Here is a 19720-nt window from a genome sequence, read left to right as displayed (position 1 = left end):
CCCTTTAAAAAGCCCCACGTCTGGAAAGCCCATTAGATGTGCATATAAAATTTCCCCCGTGATTAATAGTTGATGAGGCAGGGTTGGTTGGAGGGTACTACCAACATGTGGCCGGCAGGGCTCCTCCTCTGCAATCTCACGTTACACTCCATAAACTTGCCACTCTTTCCCACCTATACGTTTAAAAAGGAGGAGGGCTCACTTGTCAAGAATGCCTTAGAAGAGTTGTGAAAACAGCCAGCCCGAGAAGGGGAGTCATGCAGTTGCGGATGCAGTTCTCCTACCAAGCCACAAGCCAGTCAGATCAGTCAGGGAGAGAGAGACAGAGAGAAAGTGTGTGAGAGTGTATCAGGACCAGAGGCTCTAAAGGACGTCACACACACTCCCAGAGAGAGAGGGAAACACGCTGTCACAGGAAGGCGTCTATCCTCACGCGTTCTGGGCTGTGGAGGAGTCAACAGCCTCTGCCAGAAGTGAGTATTCCAGAGGTGGATGCAATGAAACGATGATGTGCATTTAGTCAGCTGAACTGGATATTTCTCAAGAGTGACAAAGATACTGATTTCCCACCGTAACTTTCTTTGTGAGGAGGGTTTTTGAACTCCTCAACACGGAAAGAAGACTTGTAATAAGACGCTATTCGAGAGTGTGTGAAGGTTTTTGCATCACCATGGATCAGCCAGCCAGCAGCTGCATGCGGAGCGCCCATCCCAGCAGCCCTATCTGGGGTTGCATGAGGAACCCTCACTCAGGGGTCCCAGGAGCCAATCTGCAGTCTCCCTACCAGCAGGCCCCTTTCTCCCTCCACCAGAAGCCCGAGTTCCTGGCCTACACAGACTTCTCCAGCTCTTGCCTGGTGCCAACTGCGCCTCACGCAGCCTACCCCCGTGACGACAGACTGTACCAAGAGAGCCCGGGGGGTTATCAGAGAGTTGACTGGCAGTTCAACCCCTGTGAGACACGGGTGAGAGCGTCCGAGGCCTGCCCGCCCGTCGTCACCCCCGCAGCAGTAGGTGGCGGTGGGGTCGGAGGGGCTGGCGTAGGGCCTGAGCTGGACAGTGTAGGGGGAGAACGGCTGCCAGGTGCCGTGTCCGGATGCCTGGAGGGAGAATATTCGCCCCAGAGCGTGGCATCGGCCGACTCAGACAAGAAGAGCTCCAATAAGAGGAAGAGAGATGTCACAGGTGAGTCAAGGCGCACTGGGACAGATGGGAGTCAGATGGGGTGTGCTGGTTTATGGGAAAATGAGAACATCCAAAAATTAATAACAGGAGCCTTATAAAAGGAATACAGTAATAAAATGCACATTTGGGAGTATTGTAAATGATAGTGGACATTCTTCCTTTTCTGCTGAACAGTGGTTTATATAGTGGTGGAAATATATAGGAAAGATGGGAGGAATATGCCAGAGAAGCAGCACAACTCTTGATCTGGCAAACTTTATTATTTACTTAGAATAAAAATGAAAAACTGATATTAATCCCTTTATTTATTTTTTTTTTTTTGCCAAACATCTGCAAAAAATAGATGCCATTGTTTCACCAGTAAACATTCAACAAATTTTGACTATGTCAAGGTTAAGAATTTCATCCGTAGCTTGTGCCACAGCTGGCATTGACACAACTTCTCTATCTGCTTCCTCAACCAATTGGTCTTAAAGCAGCACTCTCACCAGATTGCTATGTGAAAGGTGAGTAGGTGACAAGACTTTTGTGTTCAAGACACACATTTTAAGTAGCAGTTGCATCCTCTTATTGTTCGAGGCTTTTCAAAAGCTTAAAATGATTAATGGGACTTTTGAACGTTTCATTACGCCCCTGTATCCGTTGGAAATAGACCATTGTTTTATAACGTTCAAGATGCTGGCAAAAAGGTGACATCAGGCATCTGTGGTCAAAAGTCACAGGTGCTTCAGACTGTATTTATTTTGTGTCTGGAAAGTGAAATGAATCATTTTGTGGTTATTCGTTAATCAGCAAATTATTGTTAATTTCAGACTTTGTTCCAAAAACCAGCAGAAATCAAGTAAAAAATAATGTTCAGCAATTATTTTCAGTGATTTTCAGTTTTTCAGAGTTTATTTCCAGAACATTTTGCCACAAAAGAATGAGTTAATGTGTCCATACATTCTCTTTATGGTAAGATTTGTGTTGTAAGCATTGGAATAAGTAGCACTGTATGCTTTGGGATTATAGTGAAATTCATCCCCCGATCATATGTCACTCTTTCAAATAGGAAGCAAAAGTAACTGATATCCATGACAAATTAATTTCTAGAAGTTTCACATGAAACATTAACAATGAGGGCAAAAGAAATGTTTATATTTAAGCTAAATTTATAGGTGTGAAAGTTTAAATACGTTGGATTTCACGCTTGCAGAATGAAAATAAAACCACGTCCAACACATCTGGAGCTTTCACATTTCACTTTTCTAAACTAAGGAAAATGACAGCCTGTTTACTTCACTCCCCTCACAAAGATAATGATTTATGCAGTGAGACTGATACTTGCACCTACATTATATAGCTAATGAGAGAGAGAACGTTTGCAATGAATAACATTTCTACTTCAGAGAAATTCATGTACCCTCTAGTAAAACTTTATAGAATTTATTTTTGAACATTTTAAATGACATTTGTTTGTATGGAAAAAAAATTCCTGGCTCAGCATTTTACAAATCTTACTTTAATCCACTTAGAGTATTTGATGGGTGGAGTTTGCTCCATCATAACAGTCCAGATAGTGTCACATTAGTATGACTCGACCTCAAGTGCGTCACTGTGATTTGTCCAAACGTAACAACCCATATCTGATCAGAAAGAGCACGAATAATTATTTGGAAATGTCTGCAACAGACATGAACCTAATTGAAGAGGAGGTAGGGGGAGTACAGAACCCCCCCCTTACCCCCCCTCCCCCCATCCTCCCCCTTCTTACCTTATTGTAACCTCCACTCACAACAGTGAAAACATGCCAGACCACGTCTGGTAAAATCACTTGCCTGTGAGCCCACTTTTTACATTCTTATCCATTGACATTTTCCTGTCGTTAAGCTGTAACACAATCTCCCACTGAGTGCATGCAACATGTCTGACCACTACATCAGTTCTTGGTTTCAGAAAAGAGCCATTCAGTCTTGTATTGACTAGCTGGTAGAAGAGCATATATTAGGAAAATGTCCTGAAGGCATTCATATTACAGACAGAGCTGCTGTACAGTCTGCTTGTGTCTGTGTGTATTTATGCAGATATGGAGATGTGGTGCATGTTTCCAAAAGCCTAAAATCAAACTGGCAACTAATATTGACCTTAATGCAAAGTTTGACCAATAATTTATGTCTAGAATTAAATATAATATGTAATTATTTATGATTATAATGATGATGTGTATTATTATTATTATTATTATTATTATTATTATTAGTAGTAGTAGTAGTATTAGTATTAGTATTAGTATTATATTGAATTGTCTGGTAAATTGAGAACAAAAGCATCTATTAAAAAAGCTTTATTATAATATCAAACAGTAAGCTCCTACTTAACATTTATTAGCAGTATATAAACATTTAATAATAAATGGTAAAAAACACTATAATGTAATGTAGTCAGATATAAATACTTTTTTTGCTACGTACATGTTAAGTGTCAAATGTGTTTGTCAACAATTTAAACTCCTTTTGACACATCCACAGCTGATTTATGAACACTTAACGAGTGCTTGATAACACTGTATAAATTTATAACATAACTGCATGATCACACTCATGAACAATTCTTATAATGTGCTCTAAAACATTCATCAACATGTACAAATCATTCACAGGCGGGTTAACAAGTGTTAATAAATATGTTATAAACTCATGAAGACAATTCATTATATATAACTGTATTATATTATTTTATCAAGCATTCATGGATGCATATACGAGGAGTTGTAGTTGTTGACAAACACATCAATAAACACTTAAAATGTCCTTATATCTGCTTGTGACTACATTACAGTGATATAGTGTGTTATAAACCGTTTATTAATCGATTACTGCTAATAAATTCTAATAGGGGGTTAAATAAAGTGTTACCAATAAAACATGCTAACTCACTGTGAAATCATGGCTCCCACTTGTACACACACAAATTATGCAATCAATCAAACATGCATTTTTCACCAAGAGGCTTTTGCTTTTAAAACAATCGTTAATTTACAACAGCTTTTATTCAGTCCTGATTAAGAGAAACTACTTTAGCACCATTCGCACAAAAAGGCACCAAATGCTGTTGTCTTTGGGACCCTGCTGGGTGCAGAAGCCTTCTCCCCGCAAGTTTACGGCCTCTGGCTGTGCAGGATATTTATTGGGGGCCTGTTTAGTGAGAGCCAGAATGTGCCCTGCCAGGTGTTCAGTCTAGCTAAACCTGCTTGACGCAGCTCCAGACCAGACCTGATGAGGTCAGGCAGTGCCGGCAGAGCGTCAGTAATGACGCTTCAACAACAATAAGATGGTTTTTCAGCATGACACATGGATACTCTATAGCAGCTCTTTGTTTTTGTGCGCACACGTCAGGCGTTTGTTCACTTAAGCAGTTATGCACAACTTCAAACTACACACATGCACACATTATGTCCTGGTCTGCCCAGTCACATCTGGCCCAGGTATTGCAGTCCATTTCACATTCTGGCCCAATGCTCTGGCAAGCACCAAGCAAAACTTCTCACTCTGACAAATTAGAACCATTTTCTAGAGATTACATCAGCTGCTAGTGTCGCTACCAATGCACAATTATTACCAAACTCATTCCCTTCAATACACAGGAGAGATTTTTACTGAAAGTCAAACCAACTAGCCTTCATTAATAATATTCCTGGTAAAGGACCTTTTAAATTCTATCATTTCCTGAAATATAGAGGCGGATACATCCCTGAATCTTAGCAATAAACTAACTGCACAACTTTTGTTTTGTGAAAGCTTGGATAATTAGGCTGGGTTTCTTCACATGACAACAACAACAACAAAAAAAGTTTTAACACTTAACGTCAAAGGAGGTAAAATCACATTTACCATTTGACCCTTACAACCGCCATAGAGACATCGCAGGCTTTTCCTGATGTATGTACGTATTTGCTGTCATGTAGAGATGAGTTAATGTGAGTCTCTCTTGAGTGCTCCGGAGGGAAATCTTCAGACACACACATTTACACACACACACACACACACACACGTAGAGCTCAGACCTGGACACATCCGCACCTTTGTTCTTTTGTTAGAGGCTTTAACGATGTTCCGCTGCATTCCTCTCCTAACTCAGTCCCTCTGTGGCTGGATTGGTGGCCCCTGCCCTGCACCGATATGTTCTCACACACACCATGAATAAATGTACAAATCTGTACTTATATATACACATTAGTAGACAAATTAAAGCAGACAGGCAAAATACATACATGCAAATGCACATATATAGGAATACAGGTGGACGGGTCTCATAAGCTCAAGTCAGGGTGGTCGTTTTTTAAAGTGGTGGTTTTGGTGTTTACTATATAAGGGGCCTCCCACTAAAGTGTCTTTGGAGTTGTGGTTTGTTGGTCCATAAGGTCTGCTTAATAGTCAGCAAGAGCCTGGTCACAAAATGAGTGCAGAGCTAATTCAAATCAGATTAGCTGTGAATAAAATGAGAACAGAGCTGAGGATACATCCACTAGCAGAGAAAGAAAAGATTGGAACATTCGGACATATACATTTTTGTTCTTTATTCAACATAAATCTGATGAGAAGGACCATGAAATTCATACTGCACCCTCATAGAAAATACGGTCAGAATATTTTCCATTTAACCGGAACCAGCTTTGATAATAATAGTTGCAGGCAAATGGGGTGAGCAGACAAACCCACAAAGCACAAAATGCATTTCTTTTTCTGTTTCCCATCCAGATATCCAGGAGTCCAGTTTTAAAGTGGACTCCAGCTGCAAGGCCAGGAAAGAGCGCACAGCGTTCACCAAAGAGCAGCTGAGAGAGCTGGAAGCTGAGTTCACCCACCATAACTACCTGACCAGGCTCCGCCGCTACGAGATCGCCGTCAACCTGGACCTCACAGAGAGACAGGTACACCACGAATCTTTTGCATACGGCTCCCAGTAGGACATGAAAAATGTAATAATTATCAATTGTCTTATCTGCTCATATTCATTTTTTAAAATCTCTGAAATTTAAACATTTCATTTAAATATCAGGATCCTATCAATCACCCAAAACAAAATACAAAATGTAGCAGGAGGGTTTATGATGCCAACATTTTTATAGCTTGGAAATTTGTTTTCAGAATTAAATATTAGAAACAATAAAAGGTTTTGTCAAAAGAAGTGCACAACGGTCAGCTACCGTTATTATTTACAAATAGTTTTTTGGGGTTTTTTTTCTATTCCTGCTGTTGTGCTTCTCTTGAATTTCTGGGAATTTTACCAAAAAACAGAGAGATAAAGATCATAATATCTTCAAATTTTAGGAATTTTACCAAAAAAACACAGAAAACACCACAATAACTTAAGAGGCATTCAGTTTTTAAAAAGAAACAAATCTTCCAACAAGGTAATCATCTTTATTTTAGGTGTACAGAAACCACAGTATAAACGTCTCTCCTTCCACTATACAATAATGATAATGCATAAACATCGCATTTAAATTACAATGAACAGTTTTTTCCTGAATATTTTTCATCCTGTGGTTCTAGCAGAATGACATGCAGCTTTAATGAGTGGGCGGCAGGTCCAGACTTGATGAAATCGGGCTAACATGTGTAGATGCTGCTGGATAAAACCCCTGTCTGCCTGTCAAGCCCAGTGTCCCAGCTCTTCCTAATGAGGCCACGGTGCCACAGTGACCACACATACTGCCGTCTACTCCTAAATCTATTTCCCAGACCTCTGGAGCACACACACACACGCACACACACACACATACACATTCACACAGCCAGGTTCCATCTTCAAGCGAAGCTCCCACTGCAACTCGCTGACTTTTTCCAACTCATCCTACATGCTTTGGCTTTTTGCCGTCCTTTCAATCAGTCACGATGAGTAGACGAACTTGGCGATGAGGGGGCTTCAGTATGTGGGAACAGATTTATCTAACTCCCAGAGTTGCATGGTGGGGGAGGAGGGTGTCTGGGTGGGATGTGCAGAGGTCACCCAAAGCTTCCCTGACCTTAGATGCTAAACTGAAACAGTGCAGAGGTTGGATGGACACAGAGAAATAGAGCCTTGAGTTGCTACAATCATCCTACACAGTGAATTTAGTTTAACACTTTGCATGATCGCAGTTTTTCGCATATCATGGCTGTCCAGTGAAGAACTCTCCAAAATGTCCAAAAAAGCTTTGTGTCGTTGCATTTTGACACATTCCAACCACTGTTTTTTTTATGTGTTTTTAATTATTGGATGCTGTCTTTAATCCTTTATTTAATCTGAGAATGTGAAAAGCAAATCACGAGTGGTGGAAGAAGTAGTATAGTAGTAATAAAAGTAAAGTACAAAAGTATTAACCGCAAATTTTACTTAAAAGTGTCAAAAGTAAAATTACTTATTATGCAGAATGAGCCCATTCAGGGAGTTATACTTGTCATATGTATATATGTGAATTACTGAAATACTTTATCCAATGCATTAACATATGATCTACATTTTAATGTTGTCAAAGTGGAGCTCTGGGTAGTTTAATCTATTTTAATCTTATATTTTATAAGATTATTATATATTTTATATGCAATATCCTCATCTGCACACTAGCAACTATTGTATAAATGTAGTGGTGAAAAAAAGTACAATATTCCCTCTGAAATGTAATGTAGAGGTGTAAAGTAGGATAAAATTTGAATACTTAAGTAAAGTATAAAAATTTTACTTACAATTGTAAGTACAAAAATTTGAGTAAATGTACTTTGTTACTTTCAACTACTGAAAATCACCAAATGCTAGATTATATGTGCAATATACAAATTGTTTTAAACATTTATATCACTTAATCTGCTACAGTATATCAGCCTTATGAGTAGAGCTGACCACGTGGTTATTATTGTAGCCATGACGACAAGGCCATCTCACCTTAACAAAGTAGTAATTTTAACGCAAACGATGAACTTTCCCCTTAAACCTAACCAAGTTGTGTCTGTGCCTAAACCAACACGTAACCACAGTGTTGTCACATCATAAACTGATTTATTTTTCAACGGTGATCTGTAACGATTTTGGAAGATACAGATAAACGATGTCCTACTGATACCTCTGTGTGTCGTCCTGGAATGCAAAGACCAATGACCTACTTTATCATTCAATCTGGAGGATTTATAGACTCTAAAACATCTTAAGTGAGAATCTCAAACACAGATTTTCTCCCTTCAGATGCTTTTTCAGTCCTTTTCCCTGTTATTTTCCTGACTCTCAGGAAGTGTATGTTTTCGCTGCTATTCTCAACTTCGCAGTTAAATCATGATATCATGCTCATTTCAGAGCAGCACAGTGATACAGATGAGCATGGCCCACACTGCAAGTAAACTTACATCCTGTGTAGGCTGACATCCTGATAGGTGACTCCTTTGACCAACTGTCAATATGATACTCTCTGCCTGCATTCGGAGAGATTTTTGAGCCAAGTGCTTTGTACTGGCTATTCATGCTCCTTGCAAGGCCAATGCAAACTGAGCCAATTTATATAATGCACAGGGAGATTTGAGGCGGATTATTTGTCTGTTTTTCTGCTGACTGTGTCGCAAATTTTGCAAAAAAATTTGCAAAACAGAAAGAAAAGCCACGGTGATCATGTTACAAGTTCAAATGCAATGAAAAAAAATACATTCTGCAATTCTTAGTCCTGCGTTAGTGTTACCTTGTATAGACACTTGTATATACACTTTTTTTTGTAGTATTAAAGGTGCAGTGTGTAGAATTTAGCAGCATCTAGCGGAACAGACTTGGAAGAAATGGAATATAATATTCATGAGTATGTGTTAATTAGTGTATAATCCCATGAAAATATGAATTATTGTGTTTTTGTGACCTTAGAATGAGCCCTTTATATCTACATAGGGAGCGGGTCCTCTTCCACAAAGCCCGCCATGTTGCACCGCCATGTTTCTACAGTAGCCCAGAATGGACAAACCAAACACTGGCTCTAGAGAGAGATTTTCGCATTTTTGCGGCGACCGTAGGTTCTCCTACATACTTGGAAGGGGAGGGGGAGGGGAGGTGCATTCAGTTGGTTGCAATCTGCAACCTCACCACTAGATGCCGCTAAATCCTACACGCTGGTCCTTTAATGGTTATATACTATAGTAGGGCTGCAACTAACGTTTATTTTCAGTATCAATTAATCCACTGATTATTGTCTAGATCAGTGGTTTTGTCCCTGACAATGTCAACCAATCACAATTTACTGAACCTAAATTTAAATCGTCATATACAAGATATTACAAGAAAGATATTCAATTTGGTATCAAGAAAACCATTAAATATTCATATTTGAGAGGCTAGGACTTGTGAATTCTTGGCATTTTTGCTTAAAAAATATTTACAATTAACTAAAAAACTAGCAGATTCATTTTCTGCCAATCCACTTATGAATAAATATGCTATTTATCTAAAATTACTGCAAAAGGGGGACACCAAGAGGTAATTTATCTGAGGCAAATTTAGCTCAGATTTACCTCAACAATTTTATCCACGTATGACATTGCATTGGACCATTAAACACAGTACCTTTATTAAAATCATGAACTCATTTTTAATTTGTCTCTGTCAACGTTAACGCGTATTCTGATGTAGAGTTTCCTTTGTTTCTCTGCAACAGGTGAAAGTTTGGTTCCAGAACAGGAGGATGAAGTGGAAGCGAGTGAAAGGAGGACAGTCAGCTTCACCCAACGACCTGGAAAATGACGACATAGACTCCGCTGCCTCGCCCAGCTCCGAATGAACAAGAAAGCCGGCGCAGTGAAAAGGAGACACGAATGTCCCTCGGAGAAAAAGGGCGACTGGACACCAATGCAGCACAGTGCAACCTCTGCCCATTTCTATGGAAAGGAATCAAATAATTTTAAAGACTTTTTTTTATTCCCAGGCAGAAAACACTGGGCATCTCTTGTTGTTTTCTATTGTAAATAGTTGATTTATGTCCATAATGAACTGCTTTTTTTTTTTTTTTTTTATAAACCAATGATAAATATTCTGTTTGAGAGGCCACCTCTTGATGCAATGACTGTGGTTAGATATTAAAGATGATGACATAAATGGCAAATCTATGGTCATTGTAGATCAGTGACAAAGTCCGTACAGCAGTTTTAAGGCCAGTGATGACATATCAGACCATGATGTGATTGTGGTTGAGTGCATCCCCTTTGGTTCCATTATTGTAATCATGGCCTTTGACGCTTGACTACAACCACCTGGTATAACTGAGACTGCACAAGTGTTGCCAAGCCATAAGTGCCTCCGAATATGATTTTTTTTTTTTTTTTTGTAAGTTTTTTCCTAGAATATAGTTTTTTTCTGTCAAGATTTTTTTTTTTTTTACTATTCTTTTTTATACATTTTGAATGTTATTGATAAAACACAGATGTTGCCTGTTTCTGCAAATAGAATAAATCATCTGCTGCAAAATGGGGAAAATATCTTGATAATTTCTTCCACCCGCAACACTTGAGTTGTGATTCAGCAGTAGATAGGATCTGTAATCTTGGCTGATGCCTTTATCACGTAGACTTCTTGGTCAGACATTATTTGAATTGCTTCGAGCAAAATAATAAGCAGGTCGGTGCCCACAGAGTTCTTCTCTTTCATTTGTGTTTGATGTAAGTTGCTGATATCAAAGGTATAAATCATGCGTGTGTCTGTGCGTACAGCATATGTGTGCAGACAGTACATATCCCTTTAAGCAGCTTACTTCCAAAATTCTGAGTTATCACCCATATTTCAGATTTTCTTCAGAGATTAAAACAGGTCTGGTGTTGTGCTCCTAAATGATTGTTTCCATAGTTTGAAAAACAACCGGCAATCAGAGCTGCGTAGGCGTGATTGAGAATGAGGATGTCATCTTTCTGTGCCACGACTAAATAAGCGCCACGAAAATAGCGACAAGCGTGGATGAGATAGACACAGCTGCACCTTTGCCGTCACCTGTAACTTTCCAAACAGACACTGAAAATAAAACTGAATAATAAAGTGAAAACAATATGGAAATTCAGTTTGATTATCATGCTAAAAGCATATGTTCATGTGCATATTTGTGTTCATGCACCTCATGGGCATTGACCCAGATGCAATGAAACAGTTACACAGTTCAGTAAAATCTTCCTGTATGGGGACACAATCTTATCAAAAGGGATTATACAGCCTGATGTGAAATATGGGTGTTCTGTGAGAGCCCCTGCGACAGAAAAAGCTCCTTACGAAATCCCTTCCGATGATGGCATAATTATCTTCATTAATATCTCATATGGAGGTCGGATATCCCTGAGGTCAGATTGGAATCAGCTCTCATCAACGCCCACCTAGATCCTGGCTATAGCACCATAATCCTTAAGAATGTTTTCATAGTGGCAAGTGGCCTCCTGTAGACCCAACGCACATCATTCTGATTGGTCTACAGTGACCTGACAAGCACTGACAGCACATATAAGTACATAGATCTGAGTGTGTGTGTGTGTGTGTGTGTGTGTGTGTGTTTGTGTTTGAATAGGAACATTCATTTTTGCACACCATCACTGTCATTCCAGTCAGCTCACAAAGGGCCATTAACCTGACAAGGTGGAGTCAGGCTCCAAAAGCTAAAGTATTTGGCCCCTGCACACTATTTTCAACGGAAGCATCTGGATGGGGCCAATTTGATCTCAACCTGAGTGGAACCTAGACAAACCCACGCACGGGGCCCCCAGGACCAGAGGGAAAAAAAAAGAAAGAAAAAAAAAAAAAAAAAACCTTGCTGGCTGACCACTTGCGTATGATGGAAAAGGGAAATAATAGGTGGGTATGGGTGAAAAGACGGCTTCTCAAGTACAGGATGTTGTTGTAGCAGGTAGCCAGTCATCCAATTTCCTGCTTCCCAAAGAAAACAAGAGCTTGAGCATAGGAGTCCCCAGACTTACAATGGTGGGCCTATGCTCAGACTCCGGCCAACCAAACAAAGCCTTCAGAGGTTACTGCCCTTTCAGCTGGTCTGCAGGGACTAGAGTTGGCGGGAGGGTGGGATGGTTGTTCCACACACATACACAGAGTCGGGGTCAAGTGTTACTGTACGTCTGACCCCTCTGGGCCCCCGCTGCAGCTGCTGGGGGTGGAATAACTCCAAGTCGATCCTGTGCCCGGTTCCCCCCTCACTCAGCCTCTATTAGGGTCTATTATTGTATTAGTGGTAATAGTAGTCAAAATAAACCATGTCCAATTGTAATGATAGTATTAATATCAGCAGTGTAAACTAATGAAACTGGAATGTTGTTCTTTCACCATAGAGGTTCCTTTTAAAGACACAGGGGTGGCCAAATTTATGGATTAGATTTAATTTGGTGGTATTGTGATTGCGGGATGTACAACCATGCCAAAACACCCAAGAAGGCAGAAAATTTAGGTTTCCCTTTCACTTATCTGTAGGAAAATAGTTCATCAAGGGAGCAAAGACATATTTTATTACCTCGTCGAAAGCTTTCTACACCTTGTTCTGTTTTTATTGATTTAAGATCAATTGATTTGCTTCTATTTCAGGCAACACATTTCTACGAATACCACACTCCATCACTACAGCTGAGTTGACAGTTGCAGTGAATTTATGGCTGCGGTAGCGACCAAAATTAAGGACGGATATAATCCCGGCAATATGTCCTCCGCCGTGATTATAAAAGCAGATTCGGCTGCAGAAAACATTCTTGAAATAACTCCTCTTCGTTGAATACAACCTTCTCTGTGGGCAAAGAGCAATAAGAAAACATTCGTCAGAGTTTGGAGCAGTCAGTGACTTCATTCTCAGCCCTTGACAGGAATATTCTTACAGCAGGGTTTCAACATACGGAAGATATTGCCACTAAAAGCACAGATTACCAGAATATTCAGCCAAGCAAGTTCTCAAGTAGACCACGTCACCGGCACAAAGCTAAAAATGTTGCATTTGTGGAGAAATGCAACTTGTGGTTTCATGAGCAGCTGCGCTACACCGTTTCCATTTTAAAACATTTCCAGTTATGACTCATTCATCTGGATAAAACTGTATTAATGAAAAATGTGTCATGCTGACTGTTAACCTCAAAGCATTCAGAAATACCGTACAGTAGTTGACACCACAGTCTATATACAGGTACTTACTGGAATTGATTATTTTATGATCTATAATCTCACGTCATCCTAATGCATCAATTAGCTAAAACAACTATTCTAAGGCTGAGTGAGTTTTTAAACATTACATTTATATATTATATTTTTTACAAATATATGTAGCCATAGTAACTTCATTAGACAGTATACAGTTCACTGTAAAAACCTGAAATTATTCACCTTGATGTGAATTCTGATTAAGCTAAACAAAAAAAGATATTTGCTCCAACTACCTTTACTGCCAGAAGACATTTTCATGTCAAAAGTTATATCATTAAATTAAATTTTCTTTTATCATTGCAAGAATTTTTACTTTGTGCATTTAAAACTTGAAAGTTTTTCAGAAGAAGAAAAGTTACTAAACAAAAGATTATTTTGAACTGTTTGTAATTTTGTTAAAAACTTGAGAAGTTGAGTTCTGAATGTTTCAGACTCAAAACTCAAAAGTATCCTGATATTTTGAGTTTTTTCCAGCTTTTATGTTTTGTTTTCTTTTAACTGTGTGTTGACTAAAAGGAAAAATTGGACAGAGAAAGTCAATGGATGACATGCAGCACATAACACCGGCTGCACTTGATGCTTTAATGTCTGAAGTACATATTCTGGACCTTCACCTGTGCTACACAGGAAAAACGTTTCTTTTGAAAACCCAGTGCTCTGCTTCGGCTCCGGCTCTTGGCGGGAAACATCTTGATGGATCGCCGGAGGTGTGAAGGTCAGCTCTACGAGAGGCAACCGTAGAAATTAAAGCATGTCATTCTCCTAGTGGGCCCTGCGCTCTGCTCCACAAGCTCCATCTGCACGCTGGTGTTGTGTACTGAGACAGCGGCTCGCTGGTAACATCAAAGACTCTTTCTACAAACCTACCAGGCTGATGTAGAAGAGCTGCTGTGAAAATCTGAGATACTGAGAGTTAAGATAACAACAGTGAGATAAAGTTGTAGGGGTGTGTGTCTGAAGGAGGACTGGGAGGTTTGGTGTGTCTGTCTGTGAGAATGCATTTTAATAAAGTTGGATAAGATTAAAATGATCTCTTTTCATTTTGGTGGCTTACAAAAATGGAACATGAAACAGTGGAATATTAAAATAAAATAAAAAATAATTATTAAATAACATGTTTTAAGACATAGAAATACTCTACTTTGAATATTAATTTATGTCTGATATGTTTTTTTCCACAATAAAAAGTTTAATTACCTCGTTAGAATTTTTTAAAATTACATCTACTTCTTCTCTCTCATTGAAAAATCCTGAATCTATGAATATGCAAATATTTTTTACTCTAAAAGGTTTAATTTCCATATTCCAGATGTCTCCTACTTCACTGAAATGTCCATTCTCAGTGCGTGTGCGTTGGAGGCTTCAGGTTACTTGCGTAAGTTGCATACTGGACCACGATTGGCTTCCAAACTAGCTGTGATGTCACAAATCATGCTCAAACTCTTAAACTAAGATTTAATGTGAGCACTGAGAAACTTTCCACTTTCAGCAGATCAATGTGAGGACTTCTAGTATCAAACTTTGCTCATACATCATTCTGCAGAGAGACGCTCAAACATTCAAGTAAAGTAACAATAAGCAAAACACATTTTTGAGTGGAGGGGCACTTTACATTTAAATTCTGGACATTGGTGATATGATGCATGGATTGTCTTTGACAGTAATTAAAGCTCATCTAACATGATCTCTGTGAATGCTCGACATAAAAGCCAGCAGTCCTCAGAGACATTTCACTCTGCTTCTTGTTATTTCTTATCTTTTTAAATCTTACAGTAAGGTTCTGTCCCAGACATGTCTGTATCACCTTGCCGAAGACTGCGAGCACACTGGGTTTTGTCAAATGAAATGGACCCAAGAGAAACTTAATGTAACAAGACTGTTCTCCTTTATTCCTGGCCCCTCTGCTCTGCCCTCTGCTCTGTGATCCCTGATCCAGTTGCTTGCATAGGGGCTGGAAGCAGTGGACACACATCCTCTCTTTCTTTTCATCCTTATTGTTATTTTAGGCCACCTGCAAATGTATTTCTCCCTTTTAGCCGCTCTGCGTTGTGTGTCTGTTTTCAGCCTCTCACACATGTGAGACAGAAACCGCCGAACAGCAAGAAAGGGAGGAGGAAATATGCGATGTCTTCCGCACATCCTCCCAAGACGGCCGTTGTGTTGAAGGAGGTATACAAGGAGCGTGTGTTTGCATGTGTGTCATGTCAGAGTGAACGTGTTTGCATGTGTGTGAGCTTGTGTGTCAGTCTGAGTACCTGTGGGTTGGTGAACAAGCCTGGTGAGTAGACCTGTGTGTACTCAGTCAGACGTAGTCCGCGATGGACACTGATGCAGGCCGCCTCTGCTCATCCCCCCCCCCCTCAAGCCTCTTGTCTCCAGTGATTAGCGACTCCTACAGGAGTTGTAAATCTTCAATTTCCATTGCACAATCAGTCAAGCTGGGCCAGGAGTTGAGGAGCTGCACAACATTAAATTATCTGAGACTTCCTGCAAAGGCTCCTTTGGATGTTGCGTCTTAAGCGAAGTGGATACCAGAGCCTCAGGCCATGGGACTCTGGTATATGGCTCCCTCTGGTTGGTACTTCTGACCTGCTGTGTCCAGCCTGGTGTGGAGCCAGGAAATCCAGCAGCAGTTTGACTCCGCAAATCATCACACAGAGGACCACTCAATCACAGTGTTTGCTGAGCACAGTGAACATAGAAGGCCTTGTTCACCAGAGAGCACCCAGTGAGTACACACAGCATGAAAAGTGCTGGTTGGAGAGTACGGCTTCACTGTCCAGCTCAAATACATCAACAAAACCAGTGAAAAACAATGATACATGTAGTTGACAGGAAGAGCTCATCACAAGGTCCACATACCACGTTTTACTAAAGGGAGTTCTATGACAATATTTTTGAGTGAGTCCTAATTGCCAAACTAAGATAGGTAATCACACAGAGAAGGATCACCTTCATAGTTAAAAGAAACCAACTTTGACTGTTACATTCTGTGGGTGAAAACAAACAAAAAAGCAGAATCCAGGAAGTCTTGCTGAATATTAGTCCTTAAGTGGCGCAGACAGCAATGGAGAAAACAAAAAACAAAACTAAGGCATTTCGTCTTCAAGTGAAATAATACATTTATTTTTTGAGCACAGGCAATCAAACAGACCAACACGTATCAACTCAAAGTCTTCATCAGGGTCTAACAGACACATAATTAATCTAAATTATATACCAGCCGTGAGCGGCATTTAACCCAACCCTATGGACAAATAAATGACCAATAGGGAGTGTTAAGACAAAAAACAAAAAACAAGTCCTATACATGCATAAGTGCCAAAATGTGTAAATCTGCAATTAAGCTTGATTACAATAAGTGATTAATATAATGAATCAAGAAGTACTAAAAATACTCAACATCTACTAATTAAACAGTAATATTTAGAGAAACGAAAACCATAATCTATTCATACAAATATCCCAAAAAACACATGAGGCCAACTTCATATGATCTCAATAATTTCAATTAATTTCAAGAAAAAGTAATATACAGTTAGATCAAACAAAAAAATCTAAGTTAATTAATATATTTAATACATATCATTGTTCCAAAAAGACTTGCAGTAAAGCAATAAGTGAGTGCCTCCGCGCCTGAGGAGGTTTGCATAAAGCTCCAGTGTAGACAAATAAATCTCAATTTAACATATGGTTACGTAACCCACTACAAAGTGATCAAATGATTAAAGCAAGCACTATGGTCCATTACCAATAAAAATGACGTATGTAAAGAATGAATAAACATGTCCAAATTTGTCAGATTACACTATATTATGCTCAAACAGGTAGCAATAAATTATTGACATATAAAGACTCTGTAAATATAAGTGGATCGCAATCACTAGACACTAAATACTTACATAATGTTTAAAAGGAGTAAATATTTTTCCAAAGTTTTTACATTAGTTTCTGATTACTGGGAATAATATAAGTACATAGGACAATAGATGAAAACAACAGATATCAGAGCAATAGCAGGAAGTCTACCTCATCATTCAGTCTTGGAGATTTAGAAGCTTTTAATGTCACAATCCAAAATGTTTCTCATTGAAGAAGTTTTTTCACATTCTGTAAGAATCTACACATTTCTCATCCCCACAAGTGTACCAAACCAAATGCAAAGATGCAAGTAGATGCAAACAGATACAAATTTACTCTGGGTGATGTGAAATGAGGCGAAGACACATCCACGCGAGATGAAAATGTCTCAACACGAGTGAAAAATTTGCAGATCATAAATGTACAGAGACAAAAGGAAGAAGAGAGACAGTGGGAAAATAACAGCACAAAATGGAGCTCCAGGTTTCCAGAACTTGGACTGTGGAGTGGGATGACATTTTTGTAAGGGTCAAGTTTTAGAAAGTTTCAGATCTACTGCCTGTATCAACATGACATAGGAGAATCTTAAACCTGATCTCCAATTTAGTCTTATTTATGTCACAGCATTGCAACAAAGTTCTTGATTCTAAATGTACAGAAAAAAACAGTAAAACATTATAAGATGCATACCGACCTATAAGGATGGAGGTATGTCTGATAGAAAAACATATCAATCAAATACATCAACAGCTTCTCTCTCTCTCTCTTCAGAACACTAGACTTTGTCTTTGTGGTAAGTCAATCCTACATCTAGAACCTCTTACCCTCTGGTGCAACCAGCAAGCCCCTCCATCATGTACAAAAGCTCATTCAGCCATTGTGACCAGGTCTCCATTCACTCTCATACCCCGCAGGTCCCCTGTCCAAACAGCCCAGGCTTGAGGAGCGCTGGGGAAATGGTCCTGGAGGCAATGGCATTGTCCATCAGAGGTATCATCCATCAACACGAGGGCTCCCAGAGTGCACCGAGATCAGACTGCTGTCATAAAGGTGTCATGGCTGCCAGACAGCTAGGACAACAAAGACACACATGTCTCTTAACTATAAGGATCCACTGTAAGTCTGGTTTCTGGAGTCTAGTTTCACAGAAGCATCTGAAGATTAAGAACACTGGAAAATGCAGATGCAAGACCGAGGTAAGCTTTTCCAAGTTGCCATAGATCACACAAAATCTAATTTCCAAGCACTTTAATCCAGTTGTATTGATAAGATTGTTGTCATGTAGAACTTCTCTGCAGCAGAAGTGTTGTGACTCCTGACAGACTTAAGCATTGTGCAATGTGCAGTGTGTTTCTCTCTTCATAAATTGTAAAATAAGAGAACTTTAAAGCTGCACTAATCAAAATGTTTTACCTTGACAAAGCACAAAATAACTATATGTAATGTTGACAGTCATAGTGACAAATCCACAGAGAGTTATCACCCGTCTCTGCAGTTCCCCTCAGCTCTACAGAGGCTTTTAGCACCTTTCTGCTCTCTTGGTTTTCCAGCATGCAGCTAAACTGTTTTGATCTGATAAACCCATTGTATACTACCAACACCAAACCAACACCAAACAGCAAACTGACAAAGTTCATGACCAGCAGGTGAAGAGGTCAAACAACAAGCAGCTATAGAGCCAGATATTTCCCTCAGAGGTTGGCAAAGAACAAAACAGAATTAGAAAGAGGGTGAGTATTGGACTTACAATCGTGACATTCATCAAGTCATGTTTACGGCTTGTTCCACTGCCTACAGGTGGCCAAAATCAAAAATCAAATCAATAAATGCAGCTATAATGTCAGGATATTTTGGGAACCATGCCCATAACTGTCTGTACCTCCAGAATTTATTATTCTGGAGGTGTTTGTGGTGATGTTTATGTAAATCGTAAATTAATCATAGTGTTAGTTCAGGCAGAGCACTGAAATTACGCTTGTATTGGCTGATTGGCATCAGCTGTTTTCAATATGGTTCACAATCATTGGCTCCTTTGCAGCCTTAGAATCATATTCATGCTGGTTCACAGTGCAGAGATTAAAATCTGACTGTTTACTCTACTCATTACATTCATGCCAACACCACTTGCTGCCACAGTTCCCTCCACCACCCCAACTTCCTCCTTAAGTGGTGTCAAGTATTTTTTTTGTCAAGATTTATTTCAACTAAGATTTATGTTCATGTACGTTTATTCAGGGGGATTAGTTCTTAGAATTATTGTTGCTGATTGGAGCCAATAAAAAAGAGCAAAAGAGCTTTACTGCTATAAAAAAAAATCAAATTATATTGTTACTATGGTCTTCAAAACTCTCTGTAATATTAGATAAACTGAACATGATATCAGATAATCCTTGTTTTTGTTTCATGGGAAAAAAAAATATTTGTGATAATGTGAAAGTTTAACTCATATATACTAAGCATATTTGAGCATGCAGATGAACAATAAGTAATTTTAACAAATATGTAATTCTCTCATATGTATTGTT

At 39.2% G+C, this 19720-nt stretch overlaps 1 protein-coding gene across 2 annotated transcripts in view; it reads left to right on the top strand.

The window, feature by feature from the left end:
- Positions 1–10181, top strand: part of meox1 (mesenchyme homeobox 1) — a 40647-nt gene extending 30466 nt beyond the window's left edge. For both annotated transcript variants that reach the window (XM_042396435.1, XM_042396436.1), the window contains 3 exons: positions 190–1184; positions 5921–6093; positions 9829–10181. In XM_042396435.1, the coding sequence (XP_042252369.1) occupies positions 671–1184; positions 5921–6093; positions 9829–9951 (810 nt within the window). In that variant the 5' untranslated portion in view covers positions 190–670 and the 3' untranslated portion in view covers positions 9952–10181. The remainder of the gene's footprint in view (positions 1–189; positions 1185–5920; positions 6094–9828) is intronic.
- The last annotated feature ends 9539 nt before the right edge of the window (positions 10182–19720 follow it).

Source organism: Thunnus maccoyii, chromosome 20, assembly GCF_910596095.1.
Source record: "Thunnus maccoyii chromosome 20, fThuMac1.1, whole genome shotgun sequence".
Classification (NCBI taxonomy): Eukaryota; Metazoa; Chordata; class Actinopteri; order Scombriformes; family Scombridae; genus Thunnus; species Thunnus maccoyii.
The sequence above is the reverse complement of the archived record's forward strand: the minus strand, read 5'-3'. Positions and strand labels throughout refer to the sequence as shown.